The 19,099-nt window shown below is 38.2% G+C and overlaps 1 protein-coding gene across 5 annotated transcripts in view; it reads left to right on the forward strand.

The window, feature by feature from the left end:
* Positions 1 to 19,099, forward strand: part of QRSL1 (glutaminyl-tRNA amidotransferase subunit QRSL1) — a 49,293-nt gene that overhangs the window by 25,165 nt on the left and 5,029 nt on the right. Inside the window, exon 11 of one of the 5 annotated variants that reach the window (XM_049898294.1) lies at positions 7,533 to 7,796. The exons of 1 other annotated variant lie outside the window; for it this stretch is intronic. In XM_049898294.1, coding sequence (XP_049754251.1) covers positions 7,533 to 7,759 — 227 coding nt within the window. In that variant the 3' untranslated portion in view covers positions 7,760 to 7,796. 3 more of the 5 variants (XM_049898318.1, XM_049898301.1, XM_049898327.1) reach the window with 3 other exon arrangements.

Below are 19,099 nucleotides of genomic sequence, written 5' to 3' on the forward strand. Positions count from 1 at the left end.
TATTCTAAGCCAATCCACTTAGTATATTTTTTATTTTGAAAATTTTCAAATCTATACAAAAATTTTTTAAAAAGTAGTATAATAAATACCCATATGCCTTTCACTGAGATTCATCATTGTTAACATTTGAATCATTTACTTTTTCCTCTGTCTCTTTTTTTCTCTCTCTTCACACTCACACACACACACACACACACACTTTTTTTAGCTGAATCATATGAAAGTTTCAGACATGACTCTCCACGCCTAAATTCTTGAGTACGAATCCTCTAAGAAAAAGGACATTCTTTTACATAACCGCAGTTCAATTATCACATCTAAGAAAACTGACATTAACTCAATAATAGCATCCAAATATAATCCATATTCAAATTTTCTCAACTGTACCAAAAATGTCTTTTATAGTTGTTTTTTTCCCTGATTCAGAATCTAATCAAGGATATATATATATATATTACATTTGTTTACAGGTTTTTTTTTTTAATCTTGAACAATCCCCTAACCCTCTCTTTATTTTTATTTAGAATCACATCAGACTGTGTTATGATTTCTGTTTTAATATCAAATATAATATAGAAAACTCAACAGGAAAAGAAAAGCCTATTGTATTTACTCATATTTTTGCTTACTGTGTTCATTGTTCCTTCATGGTTTCACGAAACAGAAGCACAGTGGTAAAATCTCACCTTCTGTGCTAACTGCCTAGTAAGAATCAGCAGGAATCCAATTCCCAAAGTGTGGAAATGGATCCAGTCCTCAGCTTCTCACTTCTCCATCCTTGTTGTCACACAATCAAGCGACACTCTTTCTTTCTGTCTCTCTCTCTCTCTGACCCTAGCCACCTGGAGCTGGGTCACAGCTCACAAGTTAGATGGACACCATCTTTCAAACCAGCTGCCCGTGCAGCATTTCCCTGACCGTAGCCACCCAGAGCTGAGTAAGATCTCAGAAGTTAGAAGGACACCTTCTTTCAGACTGCCAAACAGGCAGACACCAGCCCCTGCTTCCTTTTCACTGCCTCTGTGAGTTTGCTAATTCACTGGAACAACTCACAGAATTCGTGGGGAGTACACCACATTTATGGCACAGATTTATTACAACCAAAAAGGATACAAAGAGATGCATAGGAACAGGTGTGGGATGGGTCCCAGGACAGAACTTCCATATATCAAAGTGGGATGTGCTACCCTCTCCCACACATGGTCACCAACCAGGAAGCTCCTCTGAGCCATAGGGCACAGCTCTCTTATTGGCCTTATCCCATCGCCATGATAGATTACATCATGCCTCATGAGGCTTAATCAGTGTCAGCCCCACAGGTGATCCCTCGTGGTCTGGTCTGCTCCCACTCACTGGCCTCAGGTATTGGTGTGATTTGAAAGAATCCAAAACAAAGGCCAAATTGCTTTTTGTAAGGTAATTCCACACCTTGCAATGGTATTCCAAGATTCTTTCTTTTATCATTTTCTTTCTGTTTAGAAAACTTCGTTTAGCCATTCTTTTAAGGTAGGTCTCCTGGCAACAGATTCTTTTAGCTTTCTTTTGTTTGAGAATGTCTTAATTTCCCTTATATTTTCATAGGCTGTTTTTGCTGTATATAGGATTCTGGTTTGATAGTTCTTTTCTTTAGCACTTCAAAAATGTGCCACTTTTTTCCTGCTCCGCGTGGTTTCTGATGAGAAATTCCCTACCTTTTTCCATTTTGTTTTTTATGAAAAGTCCAGGTCACTTGTCCAATAGAAAGTTCCACCCATAATCTGGATTTGTCTGTTTCTTCATGATTGGGTTGAATTAAACATTTTTGGCAGAAATACTGCATACTCTTTATATCAAGAAATAGTTAATTTCAGTTTGTCCTTAGACCTGTCCCCATTAATCTTTGAAAATTTCCTTGTTTTATGGCATAACACATGTCCCAAGTTTATCTTATATTTTCTCTGCCCCAAAACTGGAATTAAAACTACCCTGAGCTAGTATTTCTCATCTAAGAGATCAGCAGAAATTCAAAAGCTCAAGAACATGCTCTGTTGGCCAAGTGATAAGAAAAGTCTCTTTGCTGGTGAGAATCCAAAATGGTACAACTTCTTGAGAAAGGAATTTGGCAATATCTAATTACGTATGTACTCACCCTTTGATGAAGCAATCCGTTTTAATCTGAGAAGCTTCCAAGAATACCAGGAAACATGGGCACAGGTTATTCATTGAAGCATTGTGTGAAATAGCTAAATATCGGAAACAATCTAAATGTCCAAGCATAGGGCACTGGTTCAATAAATTATGATACAACCACATAATAGAATACAACGCAGCTATTTAAAAAAAAAAAAAAAGAAATGAAAGTCTCTGTGAACTGATATAGAGTGATTTCTAAGGTAAATTGTTAAGTAAACAAAACAAGGTGCAAAGTATATAGTATAATATTATATTTTGGTTATTTTTTAAACCTTATACTTTCTTGTACCTGCTAGCTCTTGAAAGTGGAAGAGGCCTTTGCCTCTTAGGATGGAGAGTTAATCTACTAATAGGTTTCTTTCTTCTCCTCAGGATTGCCAGCAATAAGCGTTCCTATGGCCCTCTCAAACCAAGGGTTGCCAATAGGGCTGCAGTTTATTGGACGTGCATTTTGTGATCAGCAGCTTCTTACAGTTGCCAAATGGTTTGAAAAACAAGTACAGTTTCCTGTTATTCAACTTCAAGGACTAATGGATGACTGTTCAGCAATCTTTGAAAATGAAAAGTTAGCTTCTGTTTCTCTAAAACATTAGTAATGAAAAACTGCAAATTAAAATGACTGAGAGATTTTATACTCTAGAGAGGTCAAATGATCTTGCTAAATTCTAATAACTGGGTTCATTGTTTACATATTCATTGCAATCACTTTTTAAAATTCTTGTGATACAAGTTAAAACTATAAATAATCTGTCTGTATCTGTTAAGCATTCACTAATTCAAAGTACGTAGAGGGTCAGCCACAAAGAAGAGGACCCTCAACAAGATAGATTGACACAGTGGCTGCGACAATGGGCTGAAACATAACAACAATTGTGAGGATGGCACAGGACCAGGCAGTGTTTTATTCTGTCATACATAGGGTTGCTATAAGTCAGAACCGACTTGACGACACCTAACAACAACAAAATTCGAAGTACAGGATTTCTACTATAAAACAGTACTTTCCTGAAAAACAATGTATTCAGCAAAATTGCATATTACAAAAAACCAAGCTTATTGTCTTAGTCATCTAATACTACTGTAACAGAAATAACACAAGTGGATGGCTTTAACAAAGAGAAATTTATTCTCTCATAGTGTAGGGTGCTAGGAGTCTAAATTCAGGGTGCCCGTCCAGGGGAGGACTTTCTCTGTCAGCTCTCGGGGAAGGTCCTTGTCATCAGTCTTCCCTTGGTCTAGGAGTTTCTCCATGCAGGAACTTCAGATCCAAAGGATGCACTCTGTTCCCCAGACTGCTGTCTTGGTGGTATGAGGTCCCCATGTCTCTCTGCTTGCTTTTCTCTTTTATATCTCAAAGGAGACTGGCTCAAGACACAATCTAATCTTGTAGATTGAGTCCTGCCTCATTTACATAACTGCCACTAATCCCACCTCGTTAACATCATAGAGATGGAATTTATAACACATAGGAAAATCTCATCAGATGATAAAATGGTGGACAATCACACAACACTGGGAATCATGGCCTAGCCAAGTTGACACACATTTTGGGGGGACACAGTTCAATCCATAACACTTATGGTCAAATTAAAACTAGGGGTTGTCTTAGGCTGGGTTCTCTAGAGAAGCAAAACCAGTAAAGCATATAAATATATAGAGTGATTTATATCAAAGAAATGGCTCATGCAATTGTAGAGGCTGGAACATCCCAAGTCCGTGGATCAGGATAGAGGCTTCCCCCAATTCACGTAGCTGCAGGGGCTGATGAACCCAAGATCGGCAGGCTGGAGAGCAGGGCTCCCATTCACAGGCTGTGAAGATCGACGAATTCTAAGATCTGCAGATAAGCTGGTAGCTCAAGTCCCAAGAACTGGAGGTCAGACAAATAGGAAGCAGCCGAAGGATCCAGTGCGAGCAAAAAGCCAGAAAACATCTGCTTTTATTTGGATACAGGCCACACCTCCAAAGAAAATCTCTTTCAACGGATTGGCTACTCACAGCAGATCCCATCGTGGGAGTGATCACATATAAACACTGAGAATCATGGCCCAGCCAAGTTGACGCACAATCTTAACCATCACAGGGGTAAACGTCTCAAAACGTGTACATTTTTATAAAAAAGTGCTAACAAAAACCATAAGTGGTACCTCCAGAGCTAACCTGGACAGCCCAGACAGGCAGCAACTCAACACATGCTGGAGTCTGCCTCAGGGAATGTTAAAAATGCACAAAAACAATGAAGTAGAAATGTTAGCTTCTGGGTGCTGGGCAAAACAGATGGAAGAGAAGCTCTGAGCACAGGAGGAAGTGTAACCTCTCAGCCCCCAGTCATGCAAAACTCGGGGGAATGCCTCTCTGGGGAGGAGTCCCAGTGCAGGTGCTCCTTTTATTTCTTTAAAAATAGAGCTGAAATGACTGAAGACTTTTCTCACTTTCTGCTAACAGTTAAAATTTTACTTTTGCTTTTCCAGAACCTCTTGTCTAGGAGTCGGAACAACTGCCACATTACACTGAGTTCATTCTCCCAGTCACCATTTGCAGATGAGTTAATTGAGGCCACAGAAACATTTGTTATAACCGAACAGACCACACTGGACTTGAAACTGGGAGGGTGGGAAAGGTGGTTTTAGTGAGAGAAGTTGAATCACAAGTAACATACAATTTGAAAAATTTGCAGATAATCTGGTAAGGATGCCGCAGAGATGAGGCCCGTTGCAGGTTCCCCTGGTCCTTTATCCCAGATTCTTTACTCTTCCGTTTCCTTACTCTCTTGACTTTGTTTTCAAGGGCTCCTATCTGGTCCCCTTGGGCCAAAGAGATAGTAGTGGGAATCTGTATTCGGTGTTCTATATTTGAAATAGTATAAGGAAAATCATACTTTTACCCACTCTAAGGGTTCATCATTGGATTTTTTTGTCTTTCGCTGGAACACTATTGATTCTATGTCATGTTGATCAGGAGTTCTAATTGGCACTTCCACATTATTGATGAGGACAGAGTGGAAGCTGAATTAGCATTTAATAAATTCACTTTGTTTAATAAGAAGAATGTCTCTACACGTGCGGTACATGGGGAAAAATAACTAAAGGGAGCAGAGCCACCTGCAGAACCTTGAGAATGTTGTGTTGTAGAAATGTAACCTGCGTGTGTGTGCACATTATAAAACCATTAGATTTACTTTTCATTAATAGCTGTCTCTACTCTTTTTCTACTCCCTGAGATCTTCCTACTCCCAAACACTCAATGTGTTAAAGTTTACATGAAAGCCTGATGTGCCAAGCCCACCAGTATTCTTATAAATTTGATTCCGAATCGTTGAAAGAGGAGATCCATAAGGGATAGGTGTGAATACCTAAATTATAACAAGAGGAGACCGTCTTAGTTGATGAAGGAGCTAGTATGATGTGAAAAGCAAGCAAATACATTTTTGCCCAAGACTTTTATTTATGTGTGTAATTTGAAATGTGTTCATAAAGAACATTACTCTCTTATTTCTGTATCTACTTAAGCTGCTCTAATGATTTGAATCTGGATGTCGGGAAGTGAAACAGTTAATGTTCTCACGTAATATCCAACTAGCATGAAATGATACCGAAATTGTTTTTCTTTTTCCTCCACCTTTCCCCTAAATCTAACAGATCTCATTTTGCCGAGTCGCTGTCTGGGAATGTAAGTGGCAAATGGTTCCTGTGTCTCAGCTAATTAAACCCTGAAATTGTTAGCAGCACTGTTGCTAGAGGAGGGCACTTCTGAAAGGCAAAGGGAGCTACCGGTATGAGTTCCTTGACAAGACCTAGCAAAACAAAACGAAACCAAAAAAAAGCAAAGCAAAAGTTGAAATCAACAACAAAAGCATTGCCAGAGTGAAAAAAATGTGATGAGATCGCAAAGCTTGGCACCTTGAAGCCACACAGAGCCAAAGGAGCAAGTGGAAAAAATAGGGAGGCAAAATGTTTCCTTTGAACAGCTATTTGATACCATGTCCTCTATTAGGATAAAGGAACATGGACCATCTAGATAAAGGCAGCATGGTACAGAAGAGGAGCTCCTAATGATTCCTATTAGAAAATAACCTGCACCTTCCCTGGTGGCGCAGTGGTTAAGTGTTCAGCTGCTAACCAAAACGTTGGCAGTTCAAATCCACCAGCCACTCCTTGGAAACCCTGTGGGGCAGTTCTACTCCGTCCTTTTGGGTCTGGTTTTTTTTGTTTGTTCTAATGTAAGCAAGAAGTACTTTTAGGATTTTAGAAGAGAATCTGAAGGACAGTGAAAAGAGATGTTTATGGGACACCAATAAATGGACCTCAGAGATTCTGCAAACTGTGCGTCACATCCTGTTCCATTCAAAGCAGGGGAACAAACTAATGGGATTTTAAAAACAGCTTTTATTTTTAGCTTTCATTAACTACTTTTAATTTCCCTCCCTTTCCTCAAACATTTGATTATCTACACCAAAGCTAAATGTGTGTTAGCTGTGCAAGCCTAGGGTAAAATTTATTCTTTGTGTTTAGAAGCACCAGAAAAAAAAAAAAAAATTTTTTTTTTTTTTTGAGCACCAGAGGAGAGCTTAAAATATAAGGCTTTCCTCAGTTATTTCATAACATAAGCAGTGTGTACACTAGAACATAAACCTGAAAATTCAATAAAGGCAAATAACATGGGAAAACCCAGCCAAGATTAAATAAAAGTAATAATTACAGAATTTCAGAGGGGCTTTTTCATTTCTTTTTCTTTATACCTCAATGACATATAAATCCAAAAGGATTTTAGGCCTTTTATTTAAAATGTAGTAGTACAATGGTATAAAAGTAAATAGTTGAAATCATAGCGAAGTTTAAATAAACTAGGGAAAAAAGATAAAGTCAGGAATTAGGTAAAAATACACAAATGCCTGTCAAGGTTTTATATAGTAGATGCTTATGGCTATACAGTATGCTGTAGTGCGAAATTACCCAGTAGCCTTCCTAGATGATCTATAGTGTGGTAGCAAGGCCACCAGATTTAAAAATCAGACAAACCTGGGTTGAATCCTGTTGCTGCCATTTATAAGCTGTGTAGCCTAACTGAGCTTCAGTATCCTGATGTGTAAAATGGGAATACTGTCTACTTCGGGGGATAACTGGGAGGATTAAAATTCAAATGATCCTGAGAGACTGAATATACAAACAGCAGCCAGACCATACATTAAAATAGTACTCTGACCCACAACCTGTAGCAAACAGCCTAGGAAGCCAAACCATAATCTACACCAACCAGTTCAGGAAGCCAAACCACAACCTCTATAGCTGTCCACCCAGAACCAGGAGGATACAATCAACAACTGACAGTTTTTCTCATTTTTGTCCCCGTTTCCAACTTAGGACCAACTGGAGATAGCCAAATACGCTCCCCTAACCAATCACACAGGATGCCTTGCTCCAGTTCAGCATTTCCAGCTTCCCCATCACAACAGCCTCCAATCAGGGCACCCCTGAAGCCTTCCCTTTTTTCTCACTGTAAAGCTTTCCCGCTCCTCTGTCTGCTTTTGAGTCTCTGCCAAATGCAAGTGATAGCGGTTGACTCTCTTGCCACAGCAAACTCTCAATAAATAGCCTTTTTTTTTCCTCATTTGGGTGATCTTCATTTATTTCCATGTTGCACTGAAAGCACCTAGCATGATGCCTGACAGAGAATAAGCATTCAATAACTTGTAGCAATAAATAAATGCATGTAATTATGAATTTAAGTAATTTTCCTATAGAGACCTTATGGTAAACTGATGGCATATGGCCAAATTGCAATTTACAAAAAGCTGATGCTAGAGACTAGTTAGATAGCTCCCTGATGATCTGGCTTTCTCTGAGGACAAAGTTTAAAATATCTGGAAGAATTGATGAATCACATATTTTTAAAGCAATTTCCATGAGCTTTTGATAAATAATTGGCTAACAAAGGGTTCAAAGACCTGCAGATCTTCAAAAGACCCCTGTGCTCTACCAATCAAATGAAGGGGAGGACTGACATGCTCTTACAAGAATGAAGGCTCCCAAACAAATGGCCGGTTCCACAGTCCTAGGGGGAAAATGCCTTTGGCAGAGCCAAATTCTTCCTCATAACTATCAGTTCCATTCAAACATATAGACAGACAGGTGACTAAGGCCCCCAAATGCTACATCTTAGCCACAATTAACAGCTTAGCTGCAATTAACCTGGGAAATTTTTAAGGTAGATGTTACTAATTACCTACAAGTACAGCCACCAGGGAAAAAAACTTAATGAAGTACCCATGGAGCATCTAATTTTAAGCAATTTCACTCCTTGGTGGATCTTACAAGGTAAATTAGTTGCAAAATTGACCTGCAGGTAAATAAATAATTTGACAGAACTGGTGTCCAAAGTCTGCCAGAATGATAATTGAATATTTTAGCATAGTTCACTTAGCAGGACCAGTTGTCCATAACGGCCACTCATAGTAGTACTTACCCTTGTATTTTCTATAAATTGGGCTGTATGTATCTAAATCATCAAAAACTGGTTTCAAGTCATTAACATACAAACTAAAAGGAAGTGAGGCTGGAATTACGAGTTTGAAGGCTTACAAATAACCAAGTAAATTCTAATACAGTACTCTGTCTGAACCATCCTGCAGATAAGCATGTAAAAAGATATACAGTGTCAAATTACACACAAAACATTTTCTAAGCTCTACCACTTAATTTTTCCATAGCAATGGACAGTAAGATACCGGTAATTGGTGCAGAATTCAGGTGATGCATCAGGAAATCGAGTGAGACACTATCAAGTGAAAATCAGAAGAATTTAATGTTTAATGGATTAGAAGATGGAGAAAGTATCAAAAATGGTTTTTATCCTGGGAAATGCTTACAACTAGGAGAATGGTGTTACCATTAATAAAAGCAGTGATAGCAGGTATGATTTGTAGGGCCTGAAGACAAATTTCACAACCAAGTGGAAAAGTCCAATAGTCAGTGGGAAAAAAGGCAAGTTGGATAGCATTTTGGGAGTCAGAAGGAAAGATAGCTGAGCTCTTTATATTGGGTCCCTTTACTTCCAACATTATGAAAATTTTCAAACGTAAAGCAGTGAACGCTTAAATACACAGCACCTAGATTCTACCATTAACATTTCACTTTTTTTTTTTTTTTATACTTCTTTTATCAGATATCAATACTTCTGTCTATCCCTCTGGGAGACCCTCAACGAGATGGATTGACACGGTAGCTGCAACAATGGGCTCAAGCATAACAATTGTGAGCATGGCACATGACCAGGCAGTTTTTCATTCCGTGGTACATAGGGTCACTATGAGTCAGAACCGACTCAATGGCACCTAACAACAACATCTATCTCTCTATCCACCATCTTTAAATTCACTTTATTTTTTATGCATTTCAAGGTGCTCTTTCCTCTAATATTTCAGCATTTGCATCATTAACTCGAGTTCAATATTTTAGTTTTTAATGTAAAATTCACATACAATGAACTGCACAAACCTCAAGAGTTCATTCCCTGAGTTTTGAAAAACCCCTATCAAGATATAGACCGTTTCCTAGAACCTCCCCCTCAACACTGGTTATTATCAGCATTATAAATCTTTTCCAATTTGATTGTCAAAAAATATTTTTGGTTTTAGTTTGCATTCCTTTGGTTAGTAATGAGTTTGAACATTATTAGTCATTTGTTTTTCTCTTGTGAATTATGTTTTGTGTCCCTTACCAATTTTTTATTGGGATTTTTTTTTTCCTTTTTCCTAACTGCTTTATCAGAACTTTGTATAATATCCTTTGGATATCAAATCTTTGCCTGTGATGTGTGTTACAAATATTTCCCAGTCTATCACAGGTTTTAAAAAAATGTTTATTATATTTTATATACTATTTTTGTCGTTTTTATGTAGTCAAATCTTCCAGTCTTCCAGAAAACAAATGGGAAAGTCCTTTCCTTCTCCAGGGTCAGCTGGAGTGACCTTGACATTCATTCGACCTATATCTTATTATATCATATTTTACGCAAATAAAGTGCACCTTCTGTGGTTGTTTGTGGGCTGGCCCCCCCAGCCACCCCCCCATCCCCCCACCCCCCCACCCCCCATCCCCCACCCCCACCCCCAGGAGCTCTGCCATGCTAATTCTCTTCCACAGGTTGCTCTAAAAAATTAGCATACCACGCTTATGAAAATACTTTGCCAGGGGAGGGTGCAGATGGCAAACAAATACAGAAAGTAAAAATACGGTAGTTCTTCTATGAGCTCATATTTTTCAGTTAAACCTTTGACTTCATCTGTAATATATTTTTTGATGTGCAAGTTACATTTTCATCAAGTCAAATCTACCAGCTTTTATCAATCCCTGCCTGAGGAATAGCTGAACCATAGTCTTTTTTTTAGCAGTTCTATCATAGTTTCATATTTCATAGTTAAATCTTAAATATATCTGTAATACATTTTAGTAAATGGTGTGAGAAAGGGATCTAACTTTATCTTTTTTTATAAATATCAATTATTCCAGTACCTTTCACCACCATTTTATAGTTCGAATGCTTACATGTACTTAAGCCTGATTTGGGGCTTTTTGCATTTTTCTTACAGTGACCCCAAAGTAGCCTGAGTATAGAATTCAGGAGAAATCCTGAAGCCCGCAGTTTTGTTCCTGCCTCACCTGGCATCTTACATACTGAGGCATTTATTATAAATTTAGTGAACTGAATTCCATTGAATTGAATCGGAAAACCATTTTAATAGGAGAGGGAAAATAATCATGGAATAGCCAACACTGTGATCCAGTTTTATCTACATTGTTCCCATTTTTGCTAAGGTCATCTTTGCTCTTGACAAAACTGCTCTTTCAACACATTTTCAATACAATTGTGGTAATCATGACTGTTGTTTGTCAAGTATTTCTGGTTCTCTCCACTTTGAGGCACTCTTGAGGTTAGGTGGAATCATGCCCCTAGTTCTGGCCAGCGAGTCATGAGGGGAAGTGCCATGTGTTCTAAGCCAGAGTCAGCAGGGTTGATACCCTCCAGAGTTTTGTTTTCCCTCCAGCAATGTTCAAAATGGTGGCAGCACTATCAGAGTGAGCCCCTGAATGATTAAGGTTACCAGAGCCCACTGCCAAACCACTGGGGAGCATGAGCAAAAAATAACCCTTTAAAAACCATTTTTACACCTTTGTTGCTTTAAGCCCACTGAAATTTGGGGTGGATTGTTAGTGCAGCACAATGTATCCTGTCCCAACCAACACACCAGTCACTGTTCTTCGTACAAAATCTTAATCCACTGATCGTCTTTCTTAAATGGGAGAGCTCATTATGAAGGGCTTGGAAATGATTTCACATTTGTGTCCTCACTGTTCTCATATGCTTAACAACTTAAACTGCATTTTAGGGTAAGGCCACTAGTTGTCTATGGAAGTTGAGTGTTCCAGTGTCCAAAACGTGAAATGCTTGGGAAACAAACATTTCCATTTTTTTTTTTTTTTAGTTGCATTGAATAGGTAACAGTTTACAAGAAAATAGAGTTAACTTTTAGTCCAGGGAAAAACCTTCAATGCACCAAAAAGAAAATGTCACCATTGCTCAGAAAAATCACTATTAAAAAATGTGAGATAATTTCACCAAATGTGATATATATTTACAATTTTGAATCCATTCCATAGCCTTTTCTGCTTCTATTTTATAGACTTTTGGAATACCCTTGGCTTTCATGATACGCCCATTCCCCAAATACACCAAACATTGAGGCCTCAGCAAAACATAAATTGCTATAGACTTTATAAGTAATTAATATAAACGAACATAAGTACACATATAATTTAATAATTCGGTAAGTTGTTCTTGACCCAGAGCTTTTATATCATTAAAACCATTTGCTATTGTCTTTTCCTACTCATGGTGATCCCATGTGTGTCCGAGTAGAAATGTGCTCCACAGAGTTTTAAACAAATGATTTTTTCAGAAGTAAATTGCTAGATCCTTCTTCTGAGGCACCTATGAGTGGAGTCAAACCACCAACCTTTCAGTTAACAGCCAAGCACTTAACTATTTGCCCCACCTAGGGATTCCCTTTTATAACACTGTTGTTGTTGTATGTAGTCAAGTTGATTCTGATTCATAGCAACCACATATGACAGAGTAGAGCTGTCCTGCAAGGTTTCCTAGGTTGCAATTTTATGGGAGCAGATCACCAGGTCTTTTCTCTCTGAGAGCGGCTGAGGGGTTCAAACCGCTGACTTTTGGTCAGCAGCTGAGCAGTTAACCATTGCACCACCCGGGTTCCTTTTTATAATACTAGAGCCTTTATAACAGTAACCCAAATAATATTAGAGTAAGAGAAAGGAGTAGCATTATTTATCAAAGAGTTTCAATACACACACTTTTTTTTTTTTTACTAAACGATGATTAACTAGAATTTCAACATTTCTAAAAGAAATAATTTAGCTAGGAGTTTCCAAGGAAATTTAAGTTCACTCCTGTCTTGGTCATCTAGTGTTGCTCTGACAGAAATACCACAAGTAGATGACTTTAACAAAGAGAAGTTTATTCTCTCACAGTCCGGTAGGCTAGAAGTCCGAATTCAGGGCACGGGCTCCAGGGGAAGGCTTTCTCTCTCTGTTGACTCTGGAGGAAGGTCCTTGTCATCAGTTTTCTCTTGGTCTGGGAGCATCTCAGCATAGGAACCTCAAGTTTAAAGGATGCGCTGTGCTCCTGGCACTCCTTTCTCGGTGGTATGAGGTCCCCCTGTCTCTCTGCTTGTTTCTTTCTTTTATATCTCAAAAGAAATTAGCTGAAGACACTGTCTACTCTTGTAGATTTCATCAATATAACTGCCACTAATCCATCTCATTCCATCATAGTGATGGAATTTACAACACACGGGGAAATCACATCAGATGACAAAATGGTGGACAATCACACAATACTGGGAATCATGACCTAGCCAAGTTGATGGGTATTTTGGGGGATACAAAATTCAATCCATGACAATCCCTTTGACTGTATTAAACATAAAACATACTGGTGTAAGAGTGCTTTCACTAAGAAAGGATGATATATTTAAGGCATAATTATTTGTCATGATGAAATAATTACTGGAAAAGAAATCAGGATTACTATTAATTTAACTTTTAAATTAACCCTACCAGCTGAAATGCACTAGCCACCATTATAGGCAGGCTACTTGAACAGTAGTTGAAAATATCACTTTTTATTCTTTCCCCAAAAAATGGCCCTTTTATTTTCTTATTGTGCTTTAGATGAAGGTTTACAGAGCAAACTCTTTTCTCATTAAGCAATTAATACACATACTGTCTTGTGACATTGGTTGCCAGCCCCACAACATGCACAACAATCTCTCCTTCTCAACCCTGGGTTCCCCATTACCAACTTTTCTGTCTCCTCCTGCCTTCTCATCCTTGCTGCTGGGCTGGTGTGCCCATTTAATCCCGTTTTGTTTTATGGGCCTGTCTAATCTTTGGGTGAAGGGTGAACCTCAGGAGTGACTTCAGTATTGACTTCAAAGGGTGTCTAGGGGCCATACTCTTGGAGTTTCTCCAGGGCCCTTTTATTTTTATCATATAATATTTTTATGAAAACTTTCCAAACTACAAATACAATTTTGAAATATGCCTGATCAATATGTTGTATAAATATTTGGTCACATGTCTATACCATAACAAAAAAGCCAACATTTTAAATAAGTTAGAAAGAAAAATAATACTAAAATATATACAGGTAGTCCCTGACTAACAACAGGGTTCACGCTGACAACTCTGTCATAAGTTGGTTCTGACATAAGTCAAATACCTCCTTTTTTTTTTTCATTATTATTGCCTTTTATTTTCAGTATCTTTATAAATCTGATCTTTATTTATTTGCCTTTGGGGGTTGGAAACACTGCATACAAACTTACAGATGTATTTTAATACATACCTACGTAAAAAAAATACACAAACCATAAGAATTTACTCTGATGATTAAGAAGAGTTGGACAATGTTGGCATTTTGTCAGTTGCAGTAATAACTTCACTTATGGAAGTTTCTAGATCACTGGATTATCCTTGGGAATGGGGATAGTGTTTCTAGTCAGAAAATCAGTCAGAGTTGTCCGTATGTTCTTTTCTTGTTTTCTTCATATATTTCTTGCTAACATCTCACTGCTTCTCTAATCTGCCTATCGATTTCAGCCAAGTGATCAAAGTTTGGATCCATGTTTTCAAGCAACTGAAGCCCCTGATTTAGATTAGAAAAAAACTTCAGCTAACCTTTTCACTGGAAAATTTTTTGACAACTTCTCTTCTTCCTCTTCGTCAGTATGTCTTTCTCCTCCAGCATTTCTTTCCTCAGCTATACAGCAGTGTTTTGAACACTAAGTCATAAAATTGAACATCTGAGAATGATAACATCAGTGATTTACATGCTCCAGCACTGAGTGTAGTATATATTAGTAACAATAAGATGTACAAAAACAAAAAAACAGATGGTCGTAAATGCAGTTTGTCACATCTTGAATATGTTGTAAGTTGGGAATGACCTGTACAAATAATAGAAGAATTGAGTACGGTGGCTGGGTACAAAATTAGTGTTTAGAAATCAATAATCTTTCTATATACAAATAAGAGTCTATTAGAACTGCACTGTTCAATAAAGTAACCACTAGTCATGGTAGCTATTTAAATTTTAATTAAAAATAAATGAAATTTACCCCTGGGGGCAGTGAGTTTATGTTAATGAGGGAGGAACAACTCAGAAACGGGAGGTGAGAATGGTTGCACGACTTGAAGAATCTAATCAGCATCACTGAGTTATATACATAGACCATAGAACTGGTGTATGTCTTGCTCTGTATAGTCTCAACAAGAACAAAATAAATAAAATTTAGAAGTAAATTAATTAATTAATTAATTAAAAATTTGGTTCGTTAGTCACATCAGCCATATTTCAGGTGCTCAATAAAAAACCAAACCTGTTGCTGTGGACTCGATTCCGACTCATAGCAACCCTACAGGGCAGAGTAGAACTGCCCCATAGAGTTTCCAAGGAGTGCCTGGTGGATTCAAACTGCCAACCTTTTGGTTAGCAGCTATGGTACAATGTTTCCAAGTACTCAATAGCCACTTGAAATTTGGGGGGAAACAGATAAGCTGGAACAATTTTCCGGAGATCACATGAAAAAAATAAACAAGCAATAAAGTCCAGGAAAATTCTGAGAAAGAACAGTGATAAAGGGAACAACCCTATCAGACATTAAAACACATTATAAGGCTATACTAATTAAAAATGTTTGAATAGACAGCTGTAAACAGAACAAAATAGAAATTCCAGAAATTTACTCCAATACCTACAAAAATTTAGCATGTCGTAAAGAAGGCATTTCAAATCAGTGGTGAAGGATGAATTATTCAATAAATCATGTTAAGATAACTCCACAGACATCTAAAATAAAACAAAAATCTGTATCCCTACTTTACTTCAAAATAAATTCTAAGCGTAGCAAAGATTTAAATATAGAAGAATATTATATTACAACATTGCTTGTAATACTAAAATATTAGAACAATTTAAACATCCTTTAATGGTTAAATACATAATGCCACATCCATACAATTTACGACTGTTTAGCCACGGGAAAGAAAATTTGTAGCTGTATTGTGTTCTGCTATGGATTACAGAAGAGTATATGTAGTAAGTGTCCATTGGTGTAGAATATGTACATAGGCTTGTGCATGTAAAGAGTATTCCTGGAAAGGGAAACACAAGAAATTCATTGCCTCTGGGGAAGAGAACTAGGTAGCTCTGGGACAGGAGTGAGAAGGAAACTTAGCTTTCACTGATTACCCTTTTGTACCATAGAATTTTGTACAACGTACAGATCTTAACTACTTAAAAAGCAAATCAAACAATTTAGTATAAAAGTTGCATGTATTCATTTCACAAAGAAGGCATGTTGTTGTTAGGTGCTGTCGAGTTGGTTCAGGCTCATAGCGATCCTATGTACAGCAGAACAAAACACTGCCCGGTCCAGCACCATCCTTACAATCATTGCTATATTTGAGCCCATTGCTGCAGCCTTTGTGTTAGTCCATCTCATTGAGGGTCTTCCTCCTTTTCGCTGACCCTCCACTTTACCAAATCATGTCCTTCCCCAGGGACTGGTCCCTCCTGATGCACGAGACAAAGTCTCGCCATTCTCACTTCCAAGGAGCATCTGGTTGCATTTCTTCCAAAAGATTTGTTCATTATTCTGGTGGTTCACGGTATATTCAATATTCTTTGTCAACACCACAATTCAAAGGCATCAATTTTTCTTCAGTCTTCCTTGTTCATTGCCCAGTTTTCCCATGCATATGAGGCAATTGAAAATACCCTGGCTTGGGTAAGCCTCATCTTAGTCCTTAAGATGACACCTTTTCTTTTTAACACTTTAAAGAGATCTTCTGCAGCAGATGTACAAATGGCCAATTAATAAGCTCATGAAAAGATGTTCAATGTCATTAGTCGTTAGACAAATGCATACCAAAATCACAGTGAGGTACCACTTCATCCCCATTCCCAGCGCCATTGAATCGATTCCAACTCATAGTGGCCCCATAGAGTTTCTGAGGATGTAAATCTCTATAGAAGCAGATTGCCACATCTTTCTCCCATGGATGACTATTATCAGAAAAAATGGATAATAACATTGGAGGATTGGAGAAATTGGAACCCTCATCCATTGTTGGGATTGTAAAATGGTGTAGCCCTCACCAGACCAAGATTCACCACCAGTTGCCATCAAGTCAATTCTGATTCATGGCAACTCCATATGCGTCAAAGTAAAACTGTACTCCACAGGGCTGTCGATGCCTGATTTATTGGAAGTAGATCTCCAGGCCTTTTTTCCAAGTCATCTCTGTGTGGACTCGAACTTCCAGCTTTTAGCAGCTGAATATGTTAACCATTTGCACCACCCAGGGACTCCAAATCAAGACAGTAAATCAAAAACAATATTGTATCACAGAAGGACTGGCAGAAATTAGTCCCTCTCTTAAAAACCTAAAGAATGCAGGAGCGGTGGACCCCATTATATTTCCATTTAATTCACTAATCTGTCCTCTGCAAACACACACACACACACGCACGTACACAAAACTGTGGGTGATAATGGATTACTTCAAATTTAACCAAGAAGTAGCCCTGATTACAGCTGCTGTGGCAGGTGTTGTATCTTTGCTAGACCCCATTTAAATTTCACCAATTGTCTAAATAATGCCTCTTTTTCCTTTAAGTTCTAGAATCTCATATGGGAACACACAGTGCATGCCAGTCTAGAACAATCCTTCAGTCTTTTCTTGTCTCTCAAATCACTGACAATATTAAGAGTAAGCTTTTCATTGTACAGTATGAACGTCAACCTGGTGTGTCCAATATTTCCTCTTGATCAGACTCAGACCATACATTGTTGGAAGGAATATCACAAAAAATGATGCTGTGCTCTTCTTGCTACGTTCTATCAGGCACATGATATCAACCTGTCCCACCGCTGACGATGTTAATATTGATCGCCTGTCATATGCTGTCTGTCAGTTTTCTCCACTGTAAAGTCACCATTTCCTCTTTGTATTTGCTTAGGATTTTGTGAAGAGATAGTCTGAGATTATGTGTCTTAGTTACCCAGTGTTGCATAACAGAAATACCACAAGTGAATGGCTTTAACAAAGAGAAATTTATTTGCTCACAGTCTAGTAGGCTAGAAGTCCAAATTCAGGATGTCAGCTCCAGTGGAAGGCTTTCTCTCTCTGTCAGATCTGGAGGAAGGTCCTTCTTGTCAATCTCCCCGTGGACTCGGAGCTTTTCTATGCAGGAACCCCAGAATCAAATGACATGCACTGTGGTCCCAGTGCTTCTTTCTTGGTGGTATGAGGTCCCCACTCTGTTTGCTTCCCTTCTTTTTATCTCTTGTAAGATAAAAGGTAATGCAGGCCATATGCCAGGAAAACTCCCTTTATATTGGATCAGGGGTGTGACCTTAGTAAGGGTGTTACAATCCTACCCTAATCCTCTTTAATATAAAATTACAATCACAAAATGGAAGACAGCCGCACAATACTGGGAATCATGGCCTAACCAAGTTGACACATATTTTTTTGTGGACCTAATTCAATCCATGACATTATGAAAACATCTTTTCCTCACCAAACCTCTACCCACCAGCCTTAGTATCCATTGATGACCTCCATCTGTATCAGCTTCCACTAATTTAGTTAACCAAATGCTGATTATCTATTTCCATTATTCCTTCTACAACTATTAGCTGATGTTCTACTGAAAGGAAGAGTTTCCCCTCTCCCTTCTTTATTTATATCATTATGGACTCATGGTTTCCTATTTTAATTTAGAGTTGTAATATAATACTGTCATGGATTGAGTTATGTCCCCCAAAAAATGTGTGTATCAATTTGGCTGGATCATGATTTCCAGCATTGTATGGTTGTCCTCCATTTTGTGATTGTAATTTTCTGCTAAAAGGATTAGGGTGGGATTATAATACCACCCTTACCCAAGTCACATCCCTGATCCAATGTAAAGGGGGTTTTCCTGGGGTGTGGCCTCAAGAGATAAAAAGGGAAGGGAAGCAAACAGAGAGTTAAGGACCTTATACCACCAAGAAAGAAGCACTGGGAGCAGAGCACATCCTTTGGACTCAGGATTCCTATGTGAAGAAGCTCTTAGTCTGGGGGAATATCAAATGAAAGGCCAACAGAGAAAGAATGTCTTCCCCTAGAGCTGATGCCCTGAATTTGGCCTTTTAGCCTACTTTACTGTGAGGAAATAAATTTCTCTTTGTTAAAGCCATCCACTTGTGGTATTTCTGTTACAGCAGCACTAGATGACTAAGACAAATACTCTCATGTATTTTTAAGCTGAGCTGAAGTTGTCCCCAGCTTGACCA

This window comes from Elephas maximus, chromosome 1 (assembly GCF_024166365.1).
Source record: "Elephas maximus indicus isolate mEleMax1 chromosome 1, mEleMax1 primary haplotype, whole genome shotgun sequence".
Lineage (NCBI taxonomy): Eukaryota > Metazoa > Chordata > Mammalia > Proboscidea > Elephantidae > Elephas > Elephas maximus.